The 22,238-nt window shown below is 39.5% G+C and overlaps 1 protein-coding gene across 1 annotated transcript in view; it reads left to right on the top strand.

Annotated features, from left to right (window-relative positions):
- Positions 1 to 22,238, top strand: part of STK39 (serine/threonine kinase 39) — a 325,035-nt gene that overhangs the window by 110,110 nt on the left and 192,687 nt on the right. The window contains exons 6-10 of the mRNA XM_017548524.2: positions 4,763 to 4,872; positions 5,132 to 5,233; positions 7,259 to 7,392; positions 15,716 to 15,764; positions 15,866 to 15,931. Of these exons, the coding sequence (XP_017404013.1) occupies positions 4,763 to 4,872; positions 5,132 to 5,233; positions 7,259 to 7,392; positions 15,716 to 15,764; positions 15,866 to 15,931 (461 nt within the window). The remainder of the gene's footprint in view (positions 1 to 4,762; positions 4,873 to 5,131; positions 5,234 to 7,258; positions 7,393 to 15,715; positions 15,765 to 15,865; positions 15,932 to 22,238) is intronic.

The raw sequence follows: 22,238 nt of genomic DNA, 5'->3' as shown, positions 1-22,238 counted from the left end.
GCAGCAGGGGCCTGCCTTGGACCTTGGTGGGAGGGTGCTGACAGTGGGCTCCAGGGCATCACACAGGGCCCAGCACTCCCTAAAGTCTCCCATCACAGAGACTGAGTATCAAGGGTCCCTGTCACTGAGACTCTAGCTGTTGATTTTCAGGACCCTCTTTTCTCCTTTGTATTCCTGCCTGGACGCTGTAGGAGTTTGAGTTTTCTACCCTTGCAGCTGTCCGACAGTTTTTCTTCTTGGCTCCACACTTGTGCTTTGCTCATGACGTTTCTTTGTTTGGAATTTGTATCCTGTCGGGCTTGCTCATCTGAATCTTCACCTCATCTTCAAGGCTGCCTCCAGGGCCCACTTTGGAGATAGTCTTCCATGACCATTACGATTGTAGCTCCTCTGCTTCTATGCAGACAACGTAGTAGTTGATTTTACACATTGCGTTTGATTTTACATGTTGTTTTCTTATTATTTTCATATCTTACCTTCCTACTTAGGTGGGAATATGCTTTTTAAAATTTTATTCTGAGACAGAGGCTCACTCTGTTGGCCAGACTGGAGTGCTGTGGCATGATCACAGATTACTGTATCCTTGACCTCCCGGATTCTAGTGATTCTCTCATTTCATCCTCCCAACTAGCTGAGATTACAGGCACATGTCACCACACCCACCTAATGAACAATCATGCCTGACAAATATTGTTAAATTCAACAAACATGTGTTTCTCCTATTTTATCTCTGCCACTCTGAAATGTTTGTGCTTATCCCCTCAGCCTACTTGCCTTATTTATGAAAAGACAGCAAATAGTGGCTTATTGATCTACCTAACAGTTGTCATAAAGAATATTCATATATGGTAAAACAAAATATGAGTCATATAAATATGAAAGTAATATAAAAATAGGACCTGGGCATGGTGGCTCATGCTTATAATTCCAGCACTTTGGGAGGCTGAGACAGGATGATTGCTTGAGCGCAAGAGTTTGAGACCAGCCTGGGCAACATAGATAGAGACTCCATCTCTACAAAAAGTGAAAATAAATTAGATAGGTATGGTAGCCTATGCCTATAGTCATAGCTACTTGGGAGACCAAGGTAGGAGGATCGCTTGAGCATGGGAGGTTAAGGATGCAGTGAGCCATGATCGTGCCACTGTACTCCATCTTAGGTGACAGAGTGAGACCCTGTCTGAAAAAAATAAAAAAATAAATAAAAATAGGCCTAGATAAGAATCCCAATAAGGCCTAGAAAGTTTTAAGTCCCTTTCTGGAGTCATACAATTGAGTAATAGTCTCGCCTTAGGCCTAATCACTGTCAATACTCAGCTCTTGCCCATTAGTCCTGTGCTGTTTCCCAGTAGATCTGCCACTTTCCAAACCAGATAACCATAGCTGCAAACCCTCCACAAGGTTTAGTAGCATTCACACATCAAAATAAGACCATAGCCAATGTTACTGAAATCACTTGGGCCAAATTACGCAAAGGTGATGGATGCACATCAGACTACTCACCAGGAGCCAGGGTGCTGGAGATGCTTTGCCATTAACAAGGTCATGCAGAAAGCCCTCTGCTGGTGTTCCTGTTCAGCGTGGAGGGATGATGTACCTAGATGACGAAGCATCATGGGCAAAGGCAACACTGGTGAGGCCAAGGAGGTGCTGGGATCAGGGAATAAAAAGGAAGTTGTTCAGTAGGCTGGAGCTTACTCTCTGAATCTGAAAGTAGTGATATACGTAGGGCAGAAGAGGAAAGGGGAGTCAGGTTTACATGTTATGCTGGAGGATTTTGGCTTTTTCCTGAGGGGACAGGGAGCCTTGAAAGACTATTTATTTATTTATTTATTTTTGAGATGGAGTCTTGCTCTGTCACCAAGCTGGAGTGCAGTGGCACAATCTTGGCTCACTGCAACCTCTGCCTCCTGGGTTCAAGCGATTCTCCTGCCTCAGCCTCTTGAGTAGCTGGGACTACAGGCATGTATCACCATGCCCAGCTAATCTTTTGTATTTTTTAGCAGAGACAGTGTTTCACTACATTGGCCAGGATGGTCTCGAACTCCTGAACTCGTGATTTGCCTACCTTGGTCTCCCAAAGTGCTGGGATTACAGGCGTGAGTCACCACGCCTGGCCTGAAAGACTTTTTAGGAGGGCTCAGGCCTTTGACATAGCAAGGCCTGGTTGCTGGAGCCTGGGTCTGGGGAAAGAAGGGAGATGGGGACTTAGGAGGCTGCTGCAGAAATCTTGGCAAGAAGTGGCTTAAACGAAGGCAGTGGCTGTGGAAAAGCAAAGAAGTGGATGGATTCAGAAAATGTTAGAGCCTTTTCGCTATTAGGATGACGGCATTCTTTGTTGTTGCTGTTGTTGTTTTTCTTAAAGCAGGTTTTACCCATATCCTCCAGTTACTCCTGGAGGCAGGGAGATGGACTGGCTGACTTTATTTGTAGCTTTCGATTCCATGTTACTAGAAAAATGTCCATGGTTTTGGACCTAAGGGTATCTGGAGCCATTCTCTTTGGCTGTATAGATGTACTCCTTAGGGGACAAGGATGGCTTTTCGCTGTCACTGTTCTGCGACCTCATTCTAACTGTCATATGCAAGCTATCTCAACAGAATATACCAATTTTTTGTTTATATAACATAAGCACACTTTGGTCAAAATGTTTTGTTACTGAGTACCCATAAATCTTTCTATATACACATTAGCCATGCATAGGAGCAAATTGTGGATTTATTCTGTAGTCATAGAGTGAGTAGATGTGCTCCTGAAATTTTTGATCTGAGTTTTAAAGACATTTAACCATCTGTTTATGATGTTAAAAGTGAGTGTTCAAAGTGGAGGCTCTGAATAAATATGTGAATCATGACAGATATATTGAAGGGGTATTGTCAGTAATAAATTGCTACTATACATCTTTTTCAACTGTTTGCCTAGCTTTTTAAAATGTGTAATGTAAGCAAGTAGCATTTTTAAGGATTTGAAAGTATATCTAATGTTAACGATGGATTTTTACCTGGATTATGTCTTTTAGGAAGACGTTAGGGCATAGAGTTGCTTCAATTGCATTTAAAGAATCAATTTTTCCTTGAAGAAGCTTTTACCATATCCTTAATTTATAGATGATATGTATTTATTTCATACTATAAAATTTTAATAAAAATGAAATATTGGATTCATTATTGAACTTCTTTTTAGACATATAAATTATCTTGAAATTAGTAGCTTTAAAAGCTTTATCATACATTTTTTTTCCAGCCAGATATAGTAGATGCTTACAAATATTTTAATTCACCTAACTTTTTTCTAAGAGGATGAACTGTATCTTCTCCCACCCACAGGAGACTGACTGGTTTCAGAGATTTCTTTTCACAAGACTTCAGTTTTCTGGCTGCAATACAAGAATTAAAAGGGTTTTAGAGTTGGAAACATATAGGCATATTATATTATATAGCAGTTTAAAAATATATACTTTTATTCAGCATGAACATGAGAGTAGCAGTTGGAACAAAGACTCAACTTGTCAATTTTCATTCCTTTTATTTGTAGTTGAAATCCTGTTGGGAGTACAAGTAAATTTAAATATAAATAAAATGCAACATTCAATATATTTCTACTCAGGAAACTAGTTACAGTGTTGTTAAGTCACAATTGCGTAAGCTAACCTTATAGGCGTACAGCAGATGCTAACACATTTTGACCTTGGTTTATGCTTGACGTTGTTTTTTGGTAATTGCCGTCACCCTGGCAGTCAACAAAGGGGACTAGCGAAGGAAAAGTATATAAGAGCGATTTGCAGGGGCTCAGACTGCACAGTGTGCTGTGGTGTTTTGAGGTGCTGACTACCTGTTTTTATTACTACCTACCAGCTCACTCACTATTTAGCAGTCCTTGACCTGGCTATCATTGATAGGTACACTAGTCTTGAGTAGCTGGTACTTTAACTTAGTAATTACTTTTAACCGTTATGTAAAAATGAAAGCAAGAATAGTACATTAATAATCGCCAGGCATTCCCTTGTGTACTGTACATACAAATAGAATTTTTGCACATATGCCTATATGTATATATAGGTTGAGTATCCCTAAATCAGAAAATCTGGAATCCCAAATGCTCCAAATTCTGAAACTTTTTGAATGCTGAAGTGACATTCAAAGGAAATGTTCTTTGGGACATTTCAGATTTCTGGTTTTCAAATGAGGGATACTTAACTCATTGAGTATATAATGCATGTATTTTAAAATTAGAAAAAATCCAAAATCTAAAACATTTTTGGTCACAGTCATTTTGGGATGCTCAACCTCTACAGTATGCCTAACTAATTCATCTTCTCATGAAACGAACTTCTGGTATATAATGAGTGTTAAGAAAAATGTGATTTGCTTCTACAGTCCATTGCATCTGTACTTATGAAAATCGTCCAGAAAATCAATCTTTGCTGACTAGGCTTTTTTGGATATGGACAAACTTGGGCATGTTGGCTTTATATATCTTATCTTTATATGTCTCAGCTAAAAGTAAGACCCTTTAAATTGGTATGCTAAGCTTTTAGACTGGCAGGCTTGTGGCCCATTACTGGTGATGGTGTTCTGCAAGGTACAGGGGATGGCAAAGGGCAGGTCTGCCTTGTGTGTACCCAAGAGAGTGCCATAGATATGTTCAGAACAGTTCATCACCACCGTAAAACTCACAGAGAATAGACATGCTCAAAAATTTACAATTTCTAAGCCATAATGTCTTACGTAAAATAAGGCTGTTTTTTTTTTCCCCCTTTCAGATTTTGGGGTAAGTGCATTCTTAGCAACAGGGGGTGATGTTACCCGAAATAAAGTAAGAAAAACATTCGTTGGCACCCCATGTTGGATGGCCCCTGAAGTCATGGAACAGGTAAAACAAAAAAAAAAAAGAAAGAAAAAAAAGAAGTGACTTGGACACAGTACAATCATACAGATCATTAATTTCATTTATATCTATCATTTTAGTAGAATGCATCATGTAACTAAGATTTAATTCTCAATTGCTAGCTAATTAGCGAACTAACATGAAAGTTATACATAAACAGCTGTAGATTTCTGACATGATATGAACTTGATGATGTATAACATGCCTGCTGTATGATGGTGTTTTTTCCTGCTTTCTTTCTTAGGTGAGAGGCTACGACTTCAAGGCTGACATGTGGAGTTTTGGAATAACTGCCATTGAATTAGCAACAGGAGCAGCGCCTTATCACAAGTATCCTCCCATGAAAGTAATTACAATTGAAAATACTATGTCAGGGTTAAAATGTGATTGGACGGAATCTGTTTTCAAATTCATTTGAACATCTTCATTCTTCTCTTAGACCCAAGGAGAATTAATGGAAAAACGCAGCCAAGTTGAATGTTGTCTGATTTTCTCAGCGGACAGAATAGGACAAAAGTAGCATAATTCCCAGCTTTGAAGCTTGCTTTATAGTCTTAGCACAGAGTTGAGAAAATAATGTGATCAGATTGGTCGATGGAGGTCATAGCAATGACAAATGCTGGTCATTACTCTTTTGATAGCAGAACAACTCCAGGTTCCCAAAGAAAATCTCAGAATAGATTATAGTGATGTCATCTCTGCAAATGGATTTCCCAGATTTTCAGGGCTTTTTTTTTTTTCTTTTTAAGTGGACTACAACATTTTTACCCCTGCTCTCATAGTGCAATGTTGGCGACTCATCTGATATAAATGAGCCACAGTGTTTTTGGGAAGTAACGTGTTTGGATGCTATTTTCATGTTTCTGCTATTCTTTTAACTGACCTGTACCCCATTATTTCTCTTAGTTCTGAGATAGTGGTATCAGGGCTAATTACCCAACTGGATTTTGTTTTGAGGCTGAAAAGTTTAGTGAAATTATAATGCTGTTTTACAGAGAATATGGTCTATGATTGTTTCATGGTTCTTGGAAAAATTTAGGAGGATTTATTAAGCCAACGATAAAAAGTGAGTTTTACTGATTAAAAGAAGTAATGTATTCTTATTGTAGAAAGTTTGGATGTGCAAGTCAGACTAAAGAAGAGAAACAGTCGCCCATAATCTTGTCAGCCACAGACAGTCTCTACTAAGGTTTTAGTGTAGTCCATTTTTTTGTTTTATATATATTAGCGTGGTTAAGGTTTTAGAGTATGTGCGTGCATATACATAGACCTGATTGTGCTAGCAGAAAATTTAAAATTGAAGTGTAAACAGTTGAAGTGGCCTTTTGCAGAAAAAGCACTGAAGTAACCCTGAAGGATTTTTTCTTTCATTCGGTTTTTCTTTCTTTTGCCTCTTCTTAGATTTTCCCACCCGAATTAAAAGTCGCACTTGCTTGTCCCAGCCTGGAGTCCTCTAGGACTTTTCTTCAGAGTTCTCAGTCCCCCACTTTCTCCTGTTGGCTATTATCCTCCACAAACAATAAGCCATCACTTTCATCCTTCATCTATTCACACATCTGAAAGTGTTTGAAAAGAGGCTTGACATGTATAGCATTTGCATAAATTAAGGCTGGTTTATGCATTAATAAGGCTAGTAGTTTTCTACGCCTTCTGCTTTCTTTTTTTAAAGCAAATAATTTTGAAGTTAGTGTGAAAGAGTGGAATTTTTACCTTTTTGATTTAAAGCTATATTTTATTTTGTTTTGCCCCCCTCCAAAAGCAGCAAGGACTTTGGATTTGATGACAGTGTTTAGCAACTCAGTTATATTCTGGCTGTCCTTCAGTGTCTGGCTCTCAGTTTTGCAAGGCCTTTTAGCAATTTTCTGTATGTTTTCTCATTTTTTTAAAAAAGGAAATCATGTTACCTACTGGGATGTTGTGGTTTTATTTTTAGGGCTAGTAATGTGTTACAGAAGCCTCCAGTACAGGCAGTTCCTTACTTATGAATGACCTGTACATGTGAACAGTCACTGCCTCTCTGGCCCTCTCTCTCCTCCTCCAGCCGCTTTCCCAACCAGCCTGTGCTGGAGCGACGTGCTCCTCGAGGGAGTACAAGAGCCAGTTCCCAGAAAGCTCTGTCCGGATCATTCTTAACACATACAGCAAATTTCGTAAATTCTATCAATGGAATAACAAAAAGGTTAAAGGGGCCATGAACAGATTTGCACTGACAATGAATACTTTGAATACACAATTTCTGCAAAGTTAAAATCATGGGAAAGCACTTTGTATCTAATCAAGGATGGTCTTTTATACTTTTATGAAAAATTCAAAACTAGATTGTGGCAATTGCTATACTGAGATTCTGTCTTCATGTTTGCTTCTGCTGCAGGTGTTAATGTTGACTTTGCAAAATGATCCACCCACTTTGGAAACAGGGGTAGAGGATAAAGAAATGATGAAAAAGTATGGCAAGTCCTTTAGAAAATTACTTTCACTGTGTCTTCAGAAAGATCCTTCCAAAAGGTAAGTGAAACTTAGTGGATGAGTTAATGACCTGGTTTGAGTCATGACAAAGCTTTGTTTGTAGATGGGGAAAGGCTTTGTGAGGACACTGGAAAGGCATTTTTCTTGTTTGGGAAACCCTGCTCTGGTCCCCAGATTTCCAACCTGTTAGTGGATGGCAGTGTGGGTCCCAGAGGGAAAGAAGTAGGTGAAGAATGAAGAAGAGGCAGGGGAAAAATTTTGGCGTTAATAAGATTCACTGTGCATGTTAGGTGTGGGCTCTGTCATCACAGGAAATGAAGTAAAACAGAAATCAAAAGAAATTGGCAGTGATGCATTCAGAAGCTGAGCTAATGTTCTGCACTGTGTAGGTTGAGCTGACCTCTCAGGATTTGAATATCCTGCTAGCTCCAGTCTAAACTAGGCAGAGCTATTGAATTTTGCATGAGCTTCCTGTTAGTTGCAGAGCAAGTTGTTTGTGCTGTTTAAAAGATTATCAGTAAAGAAGATGAAGGAGATTTTTTACCTTAGAAAGATTAATCATGTAAACAGAAGCAAATGGCTTTAAGTTAACATTAGTGTTTCCTATTTTTCGTCAGTTATTGCCTTGCACTATAGTGTGTCTGTTTTCTGAGTTCCTTTCTTCCTTCCTAATTTCTGTGACTTAGAAATATCCTGGTTAGTGATCACGGAGCTTACTGTTCTTTGTCACCTAGAGGAGAATGTTAATTATGTGAACAGCGTTGCCTGGGTAATGTCCCTTTTTAGGTCCTTGGTTGTATGTGGCGTTATCCTATCATAGACCAGGACAGGCCTCTGAGAAGTTCCTGTCTACCCTAATTCACCTGAGGATCCTATTTGATCCTTACATTTTAAAACGTCATAACTGACTTCTCTTCTGAAACTTTGTTTTTCAGGGAAGGGCTCTGCTGTTAGAAGTGATTCCTCTATTTTGATCTTAAATTTTTATGAAACTTGTTAAGCCTTTTACCTTTCTACAGTAACTTACTGTGAGTAGGCAAGCCTTCTCTAGATTAAACACAGTTTCCATAATTGTACCCATTTTTTGCTCTCTTCATTCCTTTACATTTACTGAATTTGCTTTGCCTGTTTTCCATGTCAGTCACCTTTCTCATGGAGCCAGGAATGAAGACTGTTTGCCATTAGCCATGTTGAATTATTTATTGTAAAAGGGATGATTATTTTGTCATACCTATGTACTATTTCTATGTAAACATCTCATTTGTCATTTATATTTGATTTGCAGGGCTTATTTTCCTTCCAGAATTTTTTGATCTTTCATTGAGGTTATATTTTTAACCTCCATTTTGGTGAAATGCTTTTACATTCTAATTTTGTTTTCCAATATTGGTTTATGTTCCCCTTGAATATGGTGTAAAATTCAGGTAAAAATTTTTGGTATCTTCAGGAAAACAGAATTTGATCCTTCATAGCCCAGCAGGAGTTCTTGTCTTTCCAGTTCGTACTGGGTTATTACTGATGGTCTTCCTGATCTTGAACGGCAGTAATGGAGATTCCACCTAGTGGTTGTGATTTGTAATGCCACAGAATTCCAGCTTCTTAAGAAAATTGTTCTTTAGTGTAGAATTGTTAGTGTACTTAATGATATAATAGTATATTTCTTTAGGAGATTTTTATGTGATTTTGTCAAAACAAATTAGATTGACATACATTATATTCAACAAACCATTTTTATTTCTTAATAATCTTGAAAGTCCTTCCAGGTTTTATTCATTGTATGAGCTTAAGTATCAGGTTCCTTCTATTCCACAAACAACAACAACAGAAATCCTTTAGAAGAGTCATATACTATATATTCAAAATGTTCAACCCTTTCCTTCAGACTACTCTCTTAAAAACACTGTTGATGTACAAAGTATTAATCGTTTAAGGTATTTTAGATACTTTTTTTTAATAACCTAATCTGTTCTCACTGTTGTGCAGTTGTTCTCTATACCAAACTGCTGTAGACGGTTAGTGGCACATCAACTTCCCAGGTGGCTCTTTCTTATAATGAAAGGACACATAGGCTAAGTTTGGGGTGAAAATCTATGAAATATAAGAATGGAGAAAAGCAATATTGTTGGATTACTTTTTAGATAGGATGCAATTTCAACATATGTATTCATGAGTAATTTGATAAGTAAACGTTGAATTGCTGCACCATAATAAAGGAAACCACAGATATTTTCTGCCTTTGCTGTTGTCATTCAAGAGTTCTTGCCCCTCCTCTGTCCCCTTTCTATCCCTCTTTCTATGCATGGTTCAGATGCCATATCTTCCTAGAGTTAGGTACCTGTGGGTGGGACTCCCAGCTCTATTTTATCATCATCTGCATGACTTAGCTTTCTTGTCTGTACAATGGGCCTAATAATACCCACTTCATAGCATCGCTATGGGGATGGGAAGAGAGAACGCATTTCAAGCACAAAGCACAGTGCCCAGGGAATCTCTGAGTGCTCATGAGATTAAGATTGTCATTCATTATTTGCCTTTTTTTTCCTGATCAAGTGGGGTTGTTGAAACTTTTATGCAATAACTACAGTATATTGAAAATGTCTTTTGTAGCAATCATTATACTGTGTACTCTTATTGATTTATACAACCCAATTCCTCAAAAGTTTATAAGTTTTTTAGAAGAACTTGTGCCACTTATCTTTAGATCCAGTGTCTGGTCTATATTGTATACTCAGTACCATTTCTTGAACAACTAGAGATAATTGGGAGCTTGAAATTTGGGGGTAATTTGGACCTATTGAAGAGTGTTTCATAAACAGAAATCAGATTTGAGTAGGAAGAGTGAATGCAGAATTTTTGCTAATTTTTATTATTTCTGTTGCCTAAGTGTAGATCATCTACCTGTAATCTGAAAGCAGTTTACTGGTGCCAAAACCCTGGTATTGCTGAGTACCTCTTGAGCAATGAGTGAAGAAATATTGTGAGAAAACAGTGACCAGGACGGATTCACTCACATGCATCAACTCACAGGCTGCTGAGAGTAGTCTTTGTGTTTTGTCAACCTTGAGAGCTCATGGGACTTTCCTTATAAGAGAGAGTTGGGGTGTTACAGCCCGTTGGTTCGTCTGAGTCTGTGTTCTGCATTGGCGTAGACAGAGAGTTGCTTATATTTGCATAATAGAACATCTTACTATTTCTTAAAAATAAAAGAGCCTTAATCTTATAGACTCCATGTTTTGTATGGATGGCAACTGTAAAAAGAACCAACATTTTTTTTTTCTTTGAGTAACCAGGGGGTTGATCTTGCATTGATAAATCCTTGAGAAAGGAATATAACTTAAATATTTCTTTTGTAGGGAGTGGTGTGGGGAGAAAAGCAGCTCTGCTTGAGGTCAAAGGGCTGTTGGAACTTACTCATGCAAATTGTTACTATATCATATTCAACTTGAATCTTTTGAAAATTATTTTAAGTCCCAGTGGACTTTGGTTCATCCATATGTATTAGCTGAATCCTTTAAGAGATTTTCTTCTGAGAATGTTGGTACTTGCAGACTACTGCATTGTTTTAAAGGATTTAAAATTGAATCATCATTCAAAGCCTGGACCATTATTTTGGTCGCTGGTAACATTTTAGCATTTCACATAAAACAGTGTTTGTACTTACGTTATGCCGAATTCTTTGATGTTTGCTAGTGGCCATGTAAGATGTGACTGCGCTTAGCAGAATTTCTTCCTGCAGTGCTCAGCTGAAAGGTAGGCAGCACTGGTGGTTCCACATTAGCCAGGCCTTGGTAGTTGCTATGGTATAAAACAAAAATATGTAAATGAGTAAAATAAAACACCAAAAACCCTAAAATCAAATGGGCAGCAGCAGGCGCACCTCAGCTTTTCTCAAACTTTCTATCACTGTCTTTCCTCTGTCATTTTCTTTCTTTTTTTTTTTTTTTTGGGGTTTCGCTCGTTACCCAGGCTGGAGTGCAAGGGCGCGATCTCGGCTCACCACAACCTCCGCCTCTTGGGTTCAGGCAATTCTCCTGCCTCAGCCTCCTGAGTAGCTGGGATTACAAGCACGCGCCACCATGCCCAGCTAATTTTTTGTATTTTTAGTAGAGATGGGGTTTCACCATGTTGACCAGGATGGGCTCGATCTCTTGACCTGGTGATCCACCTGCCTCGGCCTCCCAAAGTGCTGGGATTACAGGCATGAGCCACCGCACCCGGCCTCTTTTTTTTTTTTTTTTTTTTTTAAGACAGAGTCTTGCTTTGTTGCCCAGGATGGAGTAGAATGGCATGATCTTGGCTGACTAAAACCTCTGCCTCCAGATTCAAGTGATTCTCCTGCCTCAGCCTCCTGAGTAACTGGGATTACAGGCGCCCACCATCATGGCTGGTTAATTTTTGTATTTTTAGTAGAGACAGGGTTTCATCTTGTTGGCCAGGCTGGTCTTGATTTCCTGACCTCAAGTGATCCACCTGCCTTTGCCTCCCAAAGTGCTGGGATCACAGGTGTGATCCACCGTGCCTGGCCCCTGTGTCATTTTTAAAATTTCTTCCAGTTCCATTTTTTTTGTTTTTTCTCGTAGAAATAGTTTGGCATATGTAGGATTTTACCCAAAAGCGATGTAAACACTTCAGCTGCTTTGAGCAAAGAGGAACCTCTGGCACGCTATTTAGTTATTCTCTGTATAAAGTTGGAATTAACAATTAAGCTATAAAAAGTATGCGGTTTCTTTAAACCAATTTTATGTTGTTACATTATTGTGTTTTTGTATTTACTGATGAAGGCTGAGAGTGGAGTGGAGTGCAGATAAAGGAGTTTTCTCTGTAGCATGCTTTTCCCTTTTATATTTTTGGTTACCATAGCATCCTTGCTGGAGAAGGCAAAGTGTTTTCCCAGCCCTATATCTCAAGGTATCCCTGGCACTTTCCAGCGTTCTCTCTACATCATCCTACACTTGACCCTTCTTGTGTGGGGAGGAGGGTTTTTGGTGGAGGTGGGATGTGGTGCAGAGGAGATAGGGAGCGCTTTGCTTCCCCATGTTGGCACTTCCTCTGTCCTCTTTTTTTGCTAGCATGAGTCTTATTTTTTATTAAGCCTTTCTCCTGTTCCCCACTGTATTGAACAGATGCTTAGATTTTGGTGCTAACTGAATGTAGCTCCAGGAGTTGTAGTGCTGTGTCCAAATGTCTATCAGCATCACTTTCCCCCATATTTGATTATAGTATGAAATTGAGCTATAGCAGTTTCTGTTCTGTGCTAGGTATTGGAAACATACAAAGAAATCCTATGAGGTCCCTGCCTTGGAAGGGCTCGTAGCCTAGTGGGGTGATGGGGAGACATGGGAACAGATAAATACATGATGGGAGTGTGGGTAGCATGGTACATGAGTGCCAGTAGGGAGCAATGCCTTCTACTTGCAGGAGCTGGGAGAGGGATCTTTGAAGATGACATTTAAATTGGCTCTTGACTGATGAGCGAGGGTGTGCCAGTTGGTTATGAAAAATTTGGAAGCAAGAAAAGCAGTGTGTGCTTTGTCACGAAAGAGCAAGAGATGAGTGAGAGCATCATTGCAGTTGAAGGGTGGCATCTCTGTGGGGTGTGAGGAGATGAGGATGGAGAAATCAGGGCCTAGAAGACTTGCTTCTGTCTCAGGCCGCTGAAATGCATCAGGATAGATAAAAGAGGATCTGATTTTTTTTATAAGATGCTAATTTGGGAAGCAGTGTGGATGGTGGATGATGGATTGGAAATAGCAAGGGAAAAGTAGTGAGACACTAGCTGGGGGGCTGCTTTATTTAACTGTATTAGCCAGAGATGATGAGGGCTTCAAACAGCGGCCTTGAGTTTTTTCATCATTCTGATTTTCTTAGGGTTCTTTTCACATTTAAAAAATTAAATCCAAGTTGTCTTGTATGCCTCTTAGTTTTTAAAATGTTGTTCCGTGTTGTGTGGTTCCCAAATATGGCATTTTGGTGCATTTCTCAGTCCACTGTAAAGTGGTTCTATTACCTGTTCCATCAGGAGCGTGTCTCCTTCCTCCCAAACACGATTCTAAGGTGTCCGAATGTGCCGTGGCTCCACTTGCAGTTGAGCAGCACACTCTGCTCTTTCCTGGTAGACTGTGAGTTGTTGGAGGTATGTTTATGTCTGCCATCTTCACTATATTATGCCTAGCACCTAGCATAATGCCTGCCCAACAGTGGGTGCTTAGTAAATATTTACTGAGAGAATGAAAGGATGCACTTGGAGTAGCTAGAGGCAAAAACATCCTGGAGATCAGGAAAAGTATACATCAAAATAACAACCAAAGTTGAATCATGTGAAAGAGTTATGCTCTAGTGTTTAGTTCTAGGGCCTGTTTAACAAGGTGCAGATTCGTGGCCTATCTGTTGTTTACATCCTTATTTACTCAGAGCAATTATCAGGTAGATATGGAGATCCAGGGTTCTTTGTCAGGTACCTGTAACCAGTGCTGCACTTGAAATCTGAGCAAAAAAGCAGTAATAATTTAAATAGAAACTCTTTGCATAGAAGTAGTTTTCAGGGCTCCTATAGACTTATAGCCTGTGTACTCATGCACTTAATGATGTTTTCTAATTCTTTTTATGCTTGCGTTTGATCCTTGCAAATATTTTAGTGGAGCTTCCTGATTCCAAAGCAGCAGTTTCCAATTGTTTCAAGCGTGAGGATTCCTTTTAAACTTTCCGGGCTCCACACCCTCCTACAATATTATTTGTGTGTTTGGTAATTGTTGCCTGAGATAATACTTAATTATACTCAATAATGCATCCCTCCTCCTTTTCCTCCCAGTGTCTTATTATGAAACATTTAAAACCTATAGAAAAGGTGAAAATGTAGTAGAATGTTTACTTCTCTACTGTCACCTAGATTAAGCAGTTATGAACATTTTTCATAATTGTGATATCTATGTTTTATTTGCTAAACTCTTTGAAAGTAAGAGACTTAATATTTTAGCTTGCATTTCCTATAAACAAGGACAAATTTCTACACACCCACAGTCCTTTTCCACACCTAAGAAAATGAAGAGTACGTTCCTAAAATCATCTAATATTTAGCATATTCACACATCTTTAATTATTCCCAAATGTCCTTTGTAAGTTCTGCAGTTTCTTTCTCAAGCCCAGGATCTAGCCCAGGGCTGTATGTTACATGTGGTTTTAATGTTTTGTAAAGTCTGTTGAGTCTGGAATAGTTCCTTCAGTCTCCCCTTTTCCATCGTGGCACTGACTTTTTGAAAGAGATCAGGCCAGTTGTCTTGCTGACCATCCTACACTAGTTATTTGATTCTTTCTCATGGCTGCCTTTTTGGAAGGGACTATTGATGAAGGAAGCTATTCTTTATGTAAGAAAGTCAGTCAGCAAGCAGGGAAGATAAAGGTAGGAACTCAGTATTCTGCTACTTCCTATGAAATAATTATTGAAGGCAAACATATGAACACAATTAGCAGAAAGGTTTTCAGGAACAGAATATTCATAAAATGTCAAAGTATTACCCAACAGAACACTTGCTAATTGCAGTGGGGGAAAACATGACCTTTGCAATGGAGAGATTTGGTGCCTGGGGACCGATGGTTAAATTTAGCATCACTAACAGTGGAATGACCTAACAGGACCTGCCTCTGAGGTGCTGCTCTAAGAAGTGTGTGCCATCATCTATGAAGTATTCTTGCCCCAAATGCTTAATTAAACCTCTTCAAACCTTCAGACCTAACTTAGCGTTTACAGGAAATACAGGCTAGAGAAGCAAGTTGAATGACACCATGAGGAAAAAAAATCACACCATCTGGCAGTGCTTCTAAATGAATTTGCATTTTATTAATCACAATCACATTTACCTTCACCTGCCAGACAGCAGTCCGTATGCTCTTGAGACAGGTTTATTGAGCAGGCAAGACAGCATGGACACGATGTGTGGGCCCCTTGCAGTACCTGCTGCTCTTGGGGAAGCATAGAGCACAGTCGACTATACTTTCTTTGAGAGGGTCATGTTGCAGCTTGTACTGTTTCTTATACAGAAATTTAGCTCACAGATGTGTCAGTCTGCCACCTTTCCAAAGCACTGAATTCACTTAGTTAAGTACTTAAGGATGAAGGATGGAAAATTGATTATGCCCCAAGCACTTAACGTACAGGAGTTTATGTGTTTTGCAGTAGAGGGGTTTGGAAAGAACTGGAAAATTGGCACTGTTTTGTTTGGTGCCAGCCCACGATTAATTTGGTTTCTAGTTTTGCTATTCCTGACATTGGTCTTCCAGGAATGCTCTAAGGTTAAGTTGTTTCATCAAGGCAGTGCATTTATTAAGTGGTCATTGTTTCAACTCTAATTTATTATTGATCTTTCAGGCCCACAGCAGCAGAACTTTTAAAATGCAAATTCTTCCAGAAAGCCAAGGTAACATGCTTAAAAACCCAAGTAAATCTGCTATTTTGAAATCACTGTGATTTATAAGTATCATATTTGGTGTTAAACTGTTGGGAATATTTGTTTTGCAGAACAGAGAGTACCTGATTGAGAAACTGCTTACAAGAACACCAGACATAGCCCAAAGAGCCAAAAAGGTAAGTGCCATTAGCCTTCAAGACCCTGTCAGAACCAATCCCAGGGAAATGAAACCCGCAGAAAAATTGGAAAAAGATTTCCACATATGCAGGATATGCTTTTCAGAGGCTATCTCATTAGTGATTACTCAGATAACTGCATTTGCCTTTTTGTTATCTCAGCTAGTTGTTACATGTTTGGGTGTGGGAATAATGTGAATCTCAAATGATTTCTTTTTTCCCTCTATCAGCTTTGCTGTGAGAAGGTCAGAAAGGAGGGGATGTGATGAGAAGTAAATAATAGAGAGTAATAGAGAAGTAAAATATCCTTGAATATCTTTCCCTTGGGTTTTACAGAAGAGGCATGATCACTTTTTAAGTACAGTTTGAAACGATGAAGATAGAAAGCACAACTTTTAATGGTGGTTTGAATAGCTGTGAGATACCATTCTTTCCTCATAAAAGACCTATGGTCCCTTTTTTAGTTTACCTTATGTTAACTCAATTATGGTAATGATTAGCTGAAAATTTTTCCATTCTAGGTTTTAGATTTTTAAAATGGCAGCATGTAGGTATTTATTTATGTATATATTTTTCCAGAGACTTATTTACTTGTAATTTCAGATTTCACTGTGGCATGAAACCTAATAAAATTTAACCTCTGGTTTGGTTTAGTTTGGTTTTTAAATTATATTAGCTATTTATGATTAAAAATATGTATATAGTGACATCTTTTTAAAACAGGAGGTTCTTTCCCACCCCAGGGAAAGCTGATATGAATCTGTGTTGTCTGTGCTGTAAGCAAAAATAGCAAAGAAATGTGCTTTAGGGATTGCGTCTCACCTTGCCTAGGTATATGTAACTAAATATTAAATTCCAGATACTGCCTTTTCTAAAATATTCTGTAGAAAATGCATTCATCGATCCTTTAGAATTGTTTTAAACAGATTTTCAAGTGGACTTTAAGAAATGTCCCACTCTGTGAAGATATCTTAGCTTCTCTCCTGGGCCAGCAGAATTTTGTGGGGTGGGCTGGTTTCTGGGCTGTGGCTGGGGAGGGTTGATGTGTTGACTTTGGAGACATGAGCCCTGGTTGGTCTCTGAGGGAGCAGGGAGTATGGAGCAGACAGTCCATCAGAGTGGGATATCTGACAGGGAAGCACAGAAAAGCTAAAGCTTCAGTTTGAGGCCACCAGAGTTTAAGGCTACCTATCAAAAGCCTGAAAGAGGAGCCTGGAGAGATTCCCAGGAGAGGTGGAGTCTCGAATGGGGTCTTTTGATCAAGTATTGAAAATGTCAGCCAGAGTCGAGAAAGCTGCTTGAAAGCCATTAGCTTGTATAGTACGTGTCCTCAAAGGACTTTTTCTTTTTCTTATTTTTGGGTCCACACTTCTTTTGCTGTAAGTGTCGTCTGATCTCATTCTGTTAGCTGGTCCCTGAGAGGTGTTTTCCAGGCTGCTTTCTCTCTGCAGCTTTGGCCTCACACTCCAGCTCCTTGTTAAGTGGCTTGCCAGCCTCCCAATCACAGTGGCTCCAAAGGGCTCACCTTCCCTCCCAGGCCTAACCTTCCTGTGCTCTGTATTTCTTTCCGAACCCCCAGCCCCAGAACACTGGGATTATCTGTGAGCCCTCCTCCCCTTCCTTTTCTTTCCCATGTAACTGCTCTCCACGTCTTCTCTGCGTTTCCCTCTGCTATTTTGGTTGAAACCATTTTCTCCACTATTTTTAACTGGTCAATTACAATACATTTCTAACTGTTCTCCCTCCATTCCTCCTTTCTGTTCTTTCTTAGGCATTTCTACAAGATTAACTTTCGGGTCACATCACTTAATTGCTCAAAAGTGGTTTCTAAAATTAAACCAAAACAACCAGAAGAGCAAATAAATGAAAAAATAGAAATTTAAAAAGTAGTTCCTGTCTCATAAAGGCCAAAATCCTTAGCCTTGAATTTGTGGCACCATTTCAACTTCCAGACATATATTCTAACCTCCAGCCAAACTGAACCATCTGTGGTTCCCACTGTGTAACCCATGCTTTTTGGAAAAAAATGAAGAATCTGTTCAGGCTATAACCTTCATTTTTTTTCTTTTAAAAACTTACTTATTACATATTAGTGTGCTGTGCGTTCCGAACCCCAGTTTGCATCTATCTTAAACAATAAGCAGCTAGAGTTTTCTGAGATGTGATTTTTCAACCGTGTCTTCTGCCATTTACTTGCTCTTTGCTTTTAGACAAACCTCAGGGTTTGTTCCGTCATCATCCCTTCAAATGCAAGGTGGCCCCACGGCTCAGTGTCACACAGAAGTAAAGCGAGAATGGCAACTTAGTTCTTTAAGCATCTTAGAGGAGGGAGAGTAGCTTATTTTGATGTTATTCTGGCTCTGTAGTTTCATAGTGTTGGCTGTTTTCCCATCATAATTCTAATTTTAATGAGCAGTTGGGTTATCAGCTACATTCCACTCCTCACCTGTAGGTTCTTTGGCATACACTGCGTGGGACAGCATTGATCATGGTACATTTCTTGTTCATAGCAAGTGCTCACAAATGTTTACTGACCAAATGATCACATGCCAAGGAAGAGCCCTTTGAAACTGCTTTTTACTCATTTGAACCCCCAGAATGCTTGGCATGCATGTGTTCCTAGGATTCCTGTTAATAGCGGGCAATCTTCCCCTGATTCCCACTCTGGCTTCTGATTCTGGTAAACAACGATGGGAAATATGGGAAACTTTTCATGCAGACATGGCTGCTAGGAAGTAAATGTTATTTTAATCACTCTGTGCAATGAAATGAAAACCTTTGTTGTAGGATTCTTTGCTTGTCTTAGGTTGTTCCAATATAAGTTACTTTTGTTTAAAAATTGGTTCAGGGGAGTCGTTAACGTTATCTGTTGCTGGACTGCCTCGACTAAGATCTCTGCAGTTCTTCTCTTCACTATGGTGCCTCCCAGTTGATGCTGCTCTGGTTTCTGTGGTATAGATTGCTCCTCAGAGGCTACTTGTTGATGTTGACCCATTGATTTTTGTCTTACCAGTTTGCTGTTTTTCAAAGAGAAACAGATAGTCCGTCAATAGATGAGTGTTTAAATGACAACGGGGCCTGTGGGCAGGGCTCTTGGGCATGGAGGCAACCATGTTGATTAGAAATTTGCTGTCATAAGCAGCATTTTCTTCTCTTCCTCTCTTCTGGTCACCAACATTGAGATAATTTTTAATGTGCATTTTTCTTTAATATGAACAGTTTTCATATATAAAGGAGAAGAGGGGCTGGTATTATGGCTGTTCTTAGAAAGCTCCATGGAGCCCACCAATGCTATCCTTTAGCAGGAGAGAACCAGAGGCCCATCGTACTCATGTGTGGCCAAAATGTGATGCTTTTGTTGGGAGCCACATAATTCCATGTGGGCAGGTGATCTGGTCTTCATCCAGATTGACTCCTCTAAATCATAAAAAAATAGAATGGAAAAAGATCGATGTGGCTGCTTTGGTAATTTAGTATGCAAAACAATTTTTTTTTGATGTGTGTGGTAATTGTAGAAATTGAGGATATTTATTTTCTTTCTACAGGCAGAATATTTGGTCCATTCTGGGTTCTTTTGCTGACAGTGTTGTTTAGGGATCATCTTGATTTTCTTTGGCTCTAATTTTTCTGTCTGTGAAATGGCTATTCTGTCTAATCCCAGGCATGTGGTGTAGGGTAATATAAGATTGGATGTTCCTGGACCTCAAGACACTATATATTCTAAATGAGAAGATGTTAATAATGACCCAGGAGAACAGAGCTAAGTGTAGCTGTATGACTTTTTTTTTTCAACTTTTCACGTGCGTGAGAATAAAAGGCTTCGTAGCCATCACTGCCTCTCCCGTGACACTCTAAGGTGCCTGTCTCCAGCCATCTTTTGGGGCTTGAAGCCTTCACCATGTGGTGTTCCATCTTTTACTGTACTGAATTTACTAGGTGGGGAAGGGAGTCAGTGGTTCTGTTAAAATTGAATGTAAATGCTTAGGGCTGTGTGCATCTTCTTTATTTTTTGATTATAAAAATCAGTTACATCCTTTTCTTTGTAGTTTTCAGTATCCTGCTATATTTATCCATGTTTCACATCAACTCTTTTTATTTTATTAGACTTTAAGTTCTGGGGTACATGTGCAGAACATGCAGTTTGTTACATAGGTATTCACGTGCCGTGGTGGTTTGCTGCACCCATCAACCCATCATCTACATTAGATATTTCTCCTAATGCTATCCGTCTTCTAGCCCCCCAGCCCACGACAGGCCTCTGTCTGTCTGTGATGTTCCCCTCCCTGTGTCCATGTGTTCTCATTGTTCACCTCCCACTTACGAGTAAGAACATGTGGTGTTTGGTTTTCTGTTCCTGTGTTACTTTGCTGACAATAATGGCCTCATAATCTGTGTGCATCTTCTATAGGAACACTTAACCCTCAGAGTTGGCTGATGTCTAAGTTTTATATTAGTGATAACATGCTTGAGGCACCACACTCACACTTATATTCATATGCTTTCTGTGGCTTTCTAAAACCAACCTAGGGGTTGGGAGCAGTGGCTTATGCTTGTAATCCCAGCACTTTGGGAGGCTGAAACGGGAAGATCGCTTGAGGTGAGAAGTTCAAGACCAGCCTGGCCAACATGGTGAAACCCTGTCTCTACTAAAAATACAAAATTAGCCAGGGATGGTGGCACATGCCTGTAATCCCAGCTACTCGGGAGGCTGAACAGGAGAATCACTTGAACCTGGGAGGCCAAGGTTGCAGTGAGCCAAGATCGTGCCACTGTACTCTAGCCTGGATGACAGAGCGAGACTCCATCTCAAAAAATAAAAAATGGAAAAATAAAACCCACATATGGCAGGACAGAGGGCAAGGGGCTTGTAGCTACGCAAATGTCTGAATGCTCACTGCTCAGCCAAAAAGCATATTGGCCATAGGAGGGAATGAGGAGGAAGAAATGTAATAGGCAGTTATTTCCCTTCTTATGGTTGCCTGTGTTTTCACTGGAAGTAGATTTACTGGAGGATTATTGCTTGAAATTTCTTAACCATGAAATTAAGTAAGAAGTGATTAGTCATTATCAGCAGGAGGAAAAGGGTATCACATCACTGCTATCTTTGGGTGGAACCACTTTGAAGTAGAAAGACTGGGATGTTATTTGTGGGTCTCAGAATTTATTATATTAGGCTGTAAGATTGGTTTCATGCTAAGGATCCAAGGCCCTTGGTCCCACTGAATCCACCGATGTGCTTAGGAATCAGTAGGCAGGAATATTTTAATTCACATTTATTTAATACAAGTGTTGATAACTTGTGTTGTTTGTTTTTATTTTTATTTTTTGAGGTAGAGTCTCACTGTTGTCATCCAGGCTGGAGTGCAGTGGCATGATCTGGGCTCACTGCAAACTCTGCCTCCCAGGTTCAAGCAATTCTCCTGCCTCAGCCTCCTGAGTAGCTGGGATTACAGGTGCCCACCACCATGCCTGGCTAATTTTTGTATTTCTAGAAGAGACGGGGTTTCACCATGTTGGCCAGACCGATCTCGAACTGCTGGCCTCAAGTGTTCCTCCCACTTGGGCCTCCACAAGTGCTGGGATTACAGGCATGAGCCATTGTACCCAGCCTGTTTTTACTTTTTATTGTAAAATAATTTTAGACTTACAAAAAAGTTAGAAAAATAGTACCAAGAATTTTTGTATATGTTTTCTCTTACTCTTTACTTTGAAACATTCCACAATAAGTTGCAGACAGAATGCCCTTTGCCTCTAAATATACTTTACTGGATACTTGCTGAAAACAAGGACACTCTGTTACCTAACAACAGTACAGTTTTCAAAATTAGGAAAAGAACATTGATGTAATGCTATTATTTTTTAGATTTTATTTGAATTTTGCTAAATTTGCCAATTTCTCCATTCATGTCATGTATGTGGTCCAGGATTCGTTTCAGAATTATTGAGCTGCTGTATCTCCTGTAGTCTCCTTTCATCTAGAACAGTGTTTCTTTTCACAGCTGTGACTCCTTTGGAGAGTATAGGCCAGTTATTTTATAGAATGTTCCCCAGTTTAGGTCTGTGTGATATTTCTGAATGATCAGATTCAGTTTATGCACTCTTTGATAGACATACCTCAGAAGTGATGTTGGGTTCTTCTCAGTGTGTCATATTAAGAGGCACATGATACTGATTTATTCCTTTACTGGTGACATTCACTTTGATCACATGCATAAAGTGGGACCTGCCAGTTTCTTTTTTGTAAACACAAGTATTACTTTCTTTTTTTTTTTTGGAATGGAGTCTCGCTCTGTCACCCAGGCTGGAG

The sequence above is a fragment of the Cebus imitator genome, unplaced genomic scaffold, assembly GCF_001604975.1.
Source record: "Cebus imitator isolate Cc_AM_T3 unplaced genomic scaffold, Cebus_imitator-1.0 Scaffold10, whole genome shotgun sequence".
Taxonomy (NCBI): domain Eukaryota; kingdom Metazoa; phylum Chordata; class Mammalia; order Primates; family Cebidae; genus Cebus; species Cebus imitator.
Note: the sequence above shows the minus strand (reverse complement) of the source record. Positions and strands in the feature narration are given on the sequence as shown.